Below are 10,061 nucleotides of genomic sequence, written 5' to 3' on the forward strand. Positions count from 1 at the left end.
AACTTTTAATTTTGTGTTGTTTATGTATTTTAATCTCATTTCATTTGACATATTTATTTATTCCTCTTTTATCCTGTCTTCTGTTATTTGATTGTTCTATTGTAGTGTTAACCCATTTTAATATTATTGTGACTGATAGTTGCTGTGCTGTGTGACTCAACTGACCGTGACACTCCACAGCTGAACTTTATTAGCCTCCTGACACTTTACTGAGTATTTCCCTTCTGTGAGACTTTCTACTTTTCCTCCTCTACATCTCAGAGGGAAATCTTGTTCTTTTTCCTCCACTACATTTATCTGCCGGCTGGAGTCACTAGTTACTTTGCAGAATAAGGTTTTTACACGCAAAACATACGATAAGCTCATAAAATATGTTGCATTGTTAGAGTTTAAACTCCCCAACAGTATATGGAGCAGTTAGACCGACAACATTAAAATACTTCTGACAGGTTCATGCTTCAATAATTTAACTCTCTGACAGAATGACGACTTTTACTTTTCACACTTCACTACATTTTACTGCTAATACTTCTATACTTTTACTGAAGTCAACTTTTCAATACAGAACTTTTACTGGAGTATTATTCCATTATGATATTGCTGCTTTTACTAAAGTAAAGGATTTGAGGACTTTTTCCACCACTGTCTACAATATCATAATACACTGAACATAATATTTTCATTTTCCAGACCGTTCCAGGCTTCCTGACCTACAGAAACCCCGACTACAGTCAGTCCTTGCTGGATTTGCCTACAGAATGTTTATTATATCCTGTAATCTAAATTGGATTCCTCTGAATAACCCGCTTCATTGTTGTCAGCCTCTGCTCTTCCCCAATCAGCTGTCAATGATTCACTGAGCAGCGGACTGAAGGCTTTTGCTTTTTGATTCAGAATCAATACCATACCATGTAAGGTTCGAATCTGGCCTGCGGTCATTTGCTGCATGTCCTCCCCCCTCTCTCTCTCCCATACCTTCCTGTCTCTCTCTCACACTATCTCTGTCTAATAAAGCATAAAATGCCTAAAAAATAAATCTTAAAAAAACAAACAAAAACAAAAAAACAACACAAAGCTTTTCATTCCAAACATTCATGACCTCTGAAGCTGAAACCCGTCCAGGTTGACCCCCTGATGAACAGATTACATGTTGATCGATAGGTTTTCCTCCAGGTCTGAACTGATTGAGACTCACCTTGACAAGTGCGGTGAAGTCAGATCAAAGAGCTGAGAGGTGACGCCGCCTTGTGGCCGTTCAGCGTCACTACAGGTCAGTCTGGACCATCAGGCATTTAAAACATTTGAATAATCTTGTTAATCCCTCTCTCCCTATGGCTGGGACTGTTTTACTTTATACATGACTGAATGTTCTGTGTTTCTCATTCTCTTGAAGCCATTTTGATCTAAAGGCTTCTGCTTAAATGCTTAAAATGAGTTTCTTAGAGCAGTGATTCTCAACCTTTTTCATATCAAGGACCCGAATTTAGTCCACATTAGAGCCACGGACCGCCATTTGATGAGATTTTGTCTCTTGAACCCAAATCTGAGAATATTTTTAATGCCAGATATGATTTTGTCCAGAATTCCTTGACTATCTATATTGTAGGTAGAGAGATAAGAGAGAAACTATGATCAAATCAGTCATTCTTCTACATTCTCTAATTGTGTTAACTTCTTGTAAATGAAATAATGGTAAAATTAACAATTCATCAATTTGCTGGGGACCCCCTGGAACCCCCTCAAGGACCCCTGGTGGTCCCCGGACCCCACGTTGAGAACCACTGTCTTAGACAAATATAAATAGTGAAGTTGATCCTATGTATGAATTTCTTTCCAAAGCCTTTGCCTTTCCATCAAGGCTTCAGGGCGGCTAAAGAATCTAAAATATAAGATAGTTTTGATTTCTTTAACACTTTTTTGGTCACTGTATTATTTAATTTGTGTTATTTCATGGCTTTGATGTCTTTACTATTATTCTAAAATGTTTACCTCAGTGTTCTTTCTGTTTTAGTGTTCCTTGATGCTCCAAATTCTGTTTCAGAGGCTTTTCCACACTGACAAGAAGAAAACTGCCGTTGATTTTAGTTTCTCAGCCTCCTGACCAGAAGGTGCTGGTTCAAATCTCAGCCCAGGATCTTTCTGTGTGGAGTTTGATGTTTCCTCCCACAGTCCTGGAGAGACTAAATCTGTCTGTGATGGACTGGTGACCTGTCTCCCACCCACCCAATGCATGCTGGGATAGGCTCCAACCCACAGCCCTGATAAGCAGGGATGGAAAATCAGTGTTTATGAACATAAATATTCTGGGCCCTCAGTGGTTTTTGCAGCACAATCAGACCGGAACTCTGTTCAACTTTCTTGAAAACAGACACATATACAAGAGTTTTGATTTATTACAAAATACATCATTATTTTATCACAAACAAATGAACATGACATATGTGAAGTGGTCTGCAGGTACGGGTCGAACAGCAAAGATCAGAACTTTATTTTTATTTTTACCTCTGCTGAGGAAGTTCTGTCTGTCAGCAAAAACTTCTGAACAGATTTCCATGAGATTTGGTGAACAGATCGACTTTGGACCAAGGAGGAACTGGTTCGATTTTGATGGTGATCTGGATCTGGGATTTCCATTAGACAATTATAATGTTTTTAGCCATAACTATGAAACTAACAGAGACAGAGAGTTGAATCCAAATCCTCAGGGATGTTTGCAGGTGAAGAAATCACTTTAGCTTAAAAATGTAGGAATGATGCGTTTGGGTGTAACAGGACGTTGGAGAACTTTTGGGGTAAGACATGACACTGGTCAGAATCAGACATCATAGAGGCCTCATGTGTTACTGCTGATGTTGTCCAGTCAAGAAATCATTTTAAAGCTGCTGCTTCATCAACACAGATCTCCATCCGAGGGTTTTCCTCAGGATGGAAGTGTTGATCCAGAGAGAGATTTGGATGCTATATTTTAATAAAGTACTTTCAAGGCCATCCAATTGTTTTCAAAAAAACTTCCACAAACTGTAAAAGATTTTCAAGGACCATGAGAGCCCTGATGTGAGGTGACGCTCTGCTTTGAATCAGCAGTGTGTCGAGCTGCAGGTTTGTTTCTGTACTGCGACTCATTTTTCTCCAAGTAAAGACAAAACCCAGCAGGAGAGAAGAGGAGAGGAGAGGAGAGGAGAGAAGAGAAGAGAAGAGGAGAGGAGAGAAGAGAAGAGGGCCGACTGAGATGCTGCGTTAACTACGGAAAACCATCGAGGACATTTTACATTACATATACACTTTCCTGTGATAACAAGCTAATTTTCTTTGTTTTCTAAAGACATTGAGTTATTTATGTCATTATCTTCAGATAACACATTTTGTTTTCCTGAGATCTTGATAATGAGATAATGTTCTACATAGCATATTATTCAAAACCCAAATGTGTCAGTCGGCCGGCCTGTCGGCGCTCAGGATCTTCTGTCAGTCAACATGTCATCAGGTCATCAGGTCAACTTGACCTTCTCTCCCCAGCAACCCCCCGGAAAGCCTCACCTTCCCTCCTATTTCTTACCCTACCCTCCAAACTCCCCCCCCCCCCCCCCCAATCCCATTCAATCTTGTCCGCTCCAGCTCAAATTTATCCCCATGTTTGTTTTTTAAATGCTGCCATTTTGGCCAGGTCTTGCTCGAAAAAGAGATCACTGATCTCAAGTGACTACCTGGTAAAATAAAGGTTAAATAAAATAGAAAGAAAATTAACTCTTCATCACAGGAAAACGGCATAAGTAAAATGTATGAATATGTGTCCTCAATGAGCGTCTGTACGCAACAAAACCACAGAGTGGAAACTGTCCGGTGCTGAGTGGGTGCTCCAGCCCCCCCGCGGTCCTGCGGTGCTCCAGCCCTCCCTGTAGGTGCTCCAGCCCCCCTGTAGGTGCTCCAGCCCCCCCCGCGGTCCTGTGGTGTTCCAGCCCCCCCTGTAGGTGCTCCAGCCCCCCCCCCGTGGTGTTACAGCGCCCCCTGTGCCACCCTCCTGAACAGCGCGTGTCTCTGCGGCGGCGTCATGTTCTCACAGCTCTCCAGCAGATTCGCCACGACGAGCGTCTGCTGGACGCTGCCGGCCTTCACCCACACTCTGCCGTTCAGACCGACCACCAGCTCCGAGGGAAACAGCTTCTCCACGTCCTTGATGATGTCACTCTGAGGCGCCAGCAGCCTGCGAGCAGAGGCGCTTTGATTACAACAACATCAAGAAAATTACATTCAGTTTAACATCATGGGTTCAGGGTTTTAACTGATTACTTTTTAATTACTTTGGAACTCTCTCCCTCTGGACTGAAGATCTGTGGACATCTTTAAAAAGCAGCTCAAGACCCATTTGTTTAGACTTGCCTTTGTGTCATTTTCTATTAACTTTTTTTTTTTTTTTGGTCTGTTTTTATTGTGTTTTATGTCTGTATGTATGTTTATGCTTTATTTCCCCTGTGAAGCACTTTGTGACGAAAGGTGCTATATAAATAAAGTTGCTTACTTAATTTGTTTTTTTTTTACTTCCTTTTTCTTTTGTACTGTATGCAAAATATATATAAAATAAAAAAAGAAAAAAGAAAAATGTGTCTATAGTGAACTGAATATAGAACAAGACTTTTTGCCACCATGAATTGAATTTAAGACCAATTTTAACAACCAAAATAAAAGAAGCAAAGCTGTCTAAACCCGTTTCTGATTGAACAGCTAAAGAAAGTTGTGAAACTATAAACAGGCAGAATAAGAAAAACAGAAGGAAATTAACTCTGACTGTTCAGTAAAGCAGACAGGATGCAGATTGTTTTACTAACGAAACAAAAATAATGAGTCCAAAGTGATTCTTCAAATGTCTTCCTCAGTCTGACCAGCAGCCAAAAAAAAAGTATTAATTTTATAATGACATGAAATGGAGAAAAGCAGCAAATCTTAGCATCTGTGAAGCTGCAAACCTGCAAATGTTTGGTGTTTTTACTGATAAATGACTGAAACCACTTTATTTCACTTGTCTGGCCTTACAGTAATCAGTAATCCCTTAAAATAGCCTTACATTTTCATTGATTTACATGAATTCACCCCTTAATTCATGCAAAATCCCCTTCAAATTAATTAAGGGAGTTATTAAATCGAAGAGATCCCATCGAAACCTCCTTAAATCTTGACTCCTTACTTTCTAGTTTAATGTAAAATTCAGAGAGACAGGAACTTTTCCATTAATTTCCACCTAATAACCTGTAAACCTGCACAAAAGACATGAAAAATCACTTAATTTCTAGTGTCTCTGTGAATCAACCCATGAATAAATCCCTTATAAACCCATGATACTAACCTTACTTTATTGAAGCTATGTTATTTTTAATGGATAATTAATGTTTATGTAATGGATAAATTTGGTTGGGTTTGGTTTTAACTCCAGAAGGGGTGGGTTCAGACTTCTCATGGGTGATAACAGAGAAAAGGAAAATCTAAAAAGACAGCGGTGTTTCTCCTTTAATATTCCCCCGGTGTGATGTCAGTGTGATGTCACTCCGTACCTGCGCACCAGTCCCAGAGAGACCCGGAACAGAAGGCCTCCGGCCCCGAACACGCCCAGACCGTTGGCCCGGCCCGAGCTGTCCATACACACCAGCTCCGGCTCCATGTCCTTATTGGCTATGATGAACTGACAGAACACCAGGTCGCCCACCTGCACACACACACACACACACACACACACACACACACACTGTATTTATTCACATCCTGAACACATGCTGTAACTTCAGATGTTTGTTAGGAATACTGGAAAACAAAATAACTCAGTAAATTAAATCAGAAAGGAACTAAATGAGCAGAAACGGCCGTGTTTTCCTGTTCTTAGACTGAATGTTTGAGTTTAGATCGCAAATTTGGTGAATGTGGAAGCAGAAGCCGACTGCAGCGTCTCTTCTATTATATTCTAGTACCTTCTGAATATTAATTTTTAAAAAGGCTGGATTCCTCTTTAACGTAAACAGTGTGAACAAAAAAAAAAGTTAAAAAAAACGTATGAATATATGTCCTCAGTGGGTGTTTTTTGGGAGAATTTTTATTGTTTCTAACAGAATTATTATTTGAAAATGTATGTTGGAGAAATGACGGGGAAGCGGTAAAGTCTTTTGACCTGTTTTCCGCCTGCTTTTTGTTCAGCCATGTTCGATTCATTTATCGCTTTGTTTGTTTTTTCACCGCATATTTTGAGATGGAAAATAAATGAGTGTTTTGCAACATAAGTCTGGAACTGCACGGCGAAGTGTGTGAAAGCAAGGAGAGTCAGAAATAAACAAAGAATACGGTTCTCGCTATTAAACAAACTGAAACAGTTCAACAGGATCTGGCCCCTTCTCCAATACATTGATAACTCAAACTGATCAGTTGTATAATATTGACGTCCCCCTTTGGTGTGACGAGATGTAAAGTCCCAGGAAGGTGGGAAGGGGGTGGGTTAAGGGGATATTTGTATACATGTCTTTGTTTTTATTTTGTTTTTTCTTTTCTCTTTGTTTGTTTGTTCTGTCACTAACTCTAAAGTGAGGACAAATCTGTAATACTGAATGTATTCCTCAGTAAAAAAAGATTTAAACACAAATAGAAATAAACAAAGACAGTGGCTACAGACTGCTGCTGGTTGAAGTTAAATAAGCCACGACAGCAGGCTTCTGTAGAAAGCAGAACCTGACTCTGGCAGAGGCGGTAAAACTACAGATCTCCTGACTCTGTGACATCATCACTGTGCGCTCGGGGCGGGGCTCACCTGGACGTTGGGTCGGTTCCTCTTGGTGGCGCCCTCGAAGGCCAGGTAGGACAGAGACGCCAGATCGCTGCCGCCCACGTCCACCTTGAAGATGTCTCCGGACTTGGCCGTCACGATGCCGATCACGCTCTCTCCTTTAGCCGGAACGTACTGAGGAGGAGAGAGAGAGAGGGAGAGGAGGAGAGAGAGAGAGAGAGAGAGAGAGAGAGAGAGAGGGAGGCGGAGGGTCAGCTGACAGCTCAGAGGGAAACGTCCCAACACTGACCGACTGAATTTATCCAACAATTCCACACCACCTCATCCTTAACAGAAGACGTTCATTCATGAGTGTCTAAATTTTATAATGCAACACCAAGATTGTCTTATGTTCTTTGTGTTTGTGTGTGTGTAATATGACCTCTATTTTTTTTGTGTGTGTGTGTGTGTGTGTGTATGTATGTGTATGTGTATCAATGTATCTGCACGAATGTATGTACTTATGTGTGTGTATATTTGTGTGTATGTATATATGTATATATATATATATACAGCACATTCTAGTATTTTTTTTTTATGTGTATTATTTTTAGCCTGTGTTTCATAACTCTATATGAGTGGTCCTCAACCTAGGGCTGGGGATATGGTTGAAATCAATATCATGATAATCATAAGGATTTTTCTCGATATCAATATGTATCACAATATGGTTCATGTATGCAAAATCATGTTAAATAATCAAATTAATGTTCATCTCATTGAACCGAATGGTGATGTTAGGTGTGATGTCAAAAAAACAGAAATATTCAAATAATATTCCTACCATACCTCATTTTATCTGAGTTTTTAAGTAAAATTTGCTTGTCATCATCAACAGCAGAAATGAGTGTTATGATATTACGATATTAAAATATCTTCATATCATCACGATATGATTCCACTGAAAGACGATAAACGATAATACTGAATTATCGCCCAGCCCTACCTCAACCTCCTTTTTTATTGGGGTACTGTGTTTGTTGCTCTGTTTGACCTGTATGTATCTATTATATCCATCTATCTGCATTCATAAAAACTGAAAAAGTCAAAGATGACACAATAGAATAAGTGTGTGTGTGTGTGTGTGTGTGTGTGTGTGTGTGTGTGTGTGTGTGTGTGTGTGTGTGTGTGTGTGTGTGTCAGCGGCCACAGTGGCTAATGGATTCTATAATTCAACATCCACTTTCACCGTCTCACCAGCCAAATGGATTCTAAACAGAAAGAGACTGAAGAGTCAGAATCTCTCAGCATTTGGCTGTTTGTTGAAGATATTTTAACTTCTCTTCACCGGCTCCCAGTAAAATAAAGAATTGATTTTAAAATACTTCTTACTGTTTCTAAATCTATGAATGGCTTAGCTCCTTCCTACGTCGTTGACATGCTCACTGAACACAGATCCCTTAGATCATCAAGTAAAGTTCTCCTCACTATACCTAGAATAAACTCTAAATCAGCTTATGGTTCCCTCAGTCATGATGGTCCTACTCTCTGGAATTCTCTACCACATGAACTCAGGTCTGCTACAACAGTGTCTTCTTTTAAAAGACTAAAAACATCTCTCTTTTCGCAAGCTTTTAGTTAGGTTTAAAGTGTGTGGTTAACAGGAAAACTTTTATTTTAGAATCAGTATTATTACTATTATTCCCTTTTTAATAATAATAATACCTTCTTATTGTATTCCTTTTTATTGTAATACCTTATCTTATATGTTTTTATCTTTTTTTATATATGTTTTTATATATGTAATACCTTCTTATTTTATATGTGCCTATGTTATATGTTTTTGTCATCTATGATCTTTGCCTATTTTTTGCTTTTTTTTTTTTTTTTTTTTTTTAAAGCACATTGAGTCTACGCCTGTCGTATGAAATGTGCTATATAAATAAACTTGACTTGACAAACTTGATAATTTCCCTTCCTGATCAGTGCTAGTACACCAGCAGGAGTAAATATATGGTTTAATAGAAACTTAGTTTTTCTCCACTGTATTAATTCAGATGTATTGCAAAGTTTTATACCGTACATGCCTACATATAATATTCTAAAAGTTTCTGTCATGTAAAGAGAAATCCGTGTGCTGAGCTCCATTCAAACATCTGACAATCTAATATTTGCGTGATTTTTGGCAAAGCCAGAAACCTGGTACATCAAAACACAAAGCCTCTCACACATCATTAGAGTGTTCTGGTTAATTCGGCCGGTGTCTGATCCACCAAACAGCACTTCAGTTCAATAAACTCTCCACTTTTAGAGCAAATTCCCGCTACTCGCTACCGCAGAAAACAGCGCATCCTGGCGGAGGAACTGAACGCACCATAGAGCGGAACCAATTACAAAAGTTGATGTTTTACTGCTGTAAGTGCTGCTTGGTGAAATTATTTGTGTGCCGTATTGGAGAGTGGACTCTAGCGATTTAGAAAATGTCTTAAGTTCTGTCCTACGAGGTGTGTACAGGTGCCGATAAGCAAGGCAGCATTTCAGTATAAGATTTTCAAATGCAGTTCGGCGACTCGTTCTCTCCATGAAGCGAATGCAACGGAAAGTTTAGAGGTTCAGACCATTATCTCTATGGTTCAGACCTCACAGTGAGTAGCTGATGCAAATTTGGCATCCCGACGGATCCTTACCCGCCTCTGCTGTGAATCTATCCAGAACATGTTGGGCTGTTTGTGTCGCAGAACTCCGCTTTTACACACCAGAACCTGGTCTCCGTTCCGCCTCAAACCCGGACCGCAAATCACTTTCTCCGCTTTAACCGTGTCGGTCAGAGAGATGGTTTCCTCCGATTCAAAAGAGAATTCATCTCCTGGCAGTAAAACCTCTCCAACTTTCTCTTTAAAACAGGAATACATGGTTGTCCGGGGCTGTGTTCAGAGCAGAGACATGTGTGGGTCGGGGGGACAGAAATAAATGTGACACAGGAAACGGGAAAAAAACGTCGACGAAAATAGTGAAGGGTTTTCCTGCAGCGCCGTCTGCGGTGCGGGAATAAGCACGACATGCTACAATAATATTTTTCATTTCTAAAAGTTACAAAACCTTTAGGAAAAATAACTATAGTAATTCTAAAATACATTTTAGAGAGATACTATACAAAGACTTACACATACCTAACATATAGTAATGTTATAGTGACACAATCAGAGATAAAAAAATAAATAAAATAAAAATAAAATAAATAAATAAAAACTTACCACATACACACTTTAAATCTGTATATCAATATTATAGGAAAATTACTAGTCTAATTATTGATTTTTGATAT

The 10,061-nt window shown here is 39.4% G+C and overlaps 1 protein-coding gene across 1 annotated transcript; it reads right to left on the minus strand.

The window, feature by feature from the left end:
- Positions 1 to 3,993: 3,993 nt before the first annotated feature.
- exosc3 (exosome component 3) lies at positions 3,994 to 9,676 on the minus strand. Its single transcript, XM_071546135.1, has 4 exons — positions 9,424 to 9,676; positions 6,782 to 6,931; positions 5,544 to 5,695; positions 3,994 to 4,201 (listed from the first exon to the last, which is right to left on the minus strand). The coding sequence occupies exons 1-4, from the start codon at positions 9,646 to 9,648 to the stop codon at positions 3,994 to 3,996; spliced, it is 735 nt and encodes a 244-aa protein (XP_071402236.1). The 5' UTR covers positions 9,649 to 9,676.
- Between the last annotated feature and the right edge of the window lie 385 nt (positions 9,677 to 10,061).

This window comes from Centroberyx affinis, unplaced genomic scaffold (assembly GCF_046629955.1).
Source record: "Centroberyx affinis isolate AG114_WGS23_722 - 3 ecotype Tasmania unplaced genomic scaffold, CSIRO-AGI_Caff_v1 ptg005140l_1, whole genome shotgun sequence".
Taxonomy (NCBI): Eukaryota; Metazoa; Chordata; class Actinopteri; order Beryciformes; family Berycidae; genus Centroberyx; species Centroberyx affinis.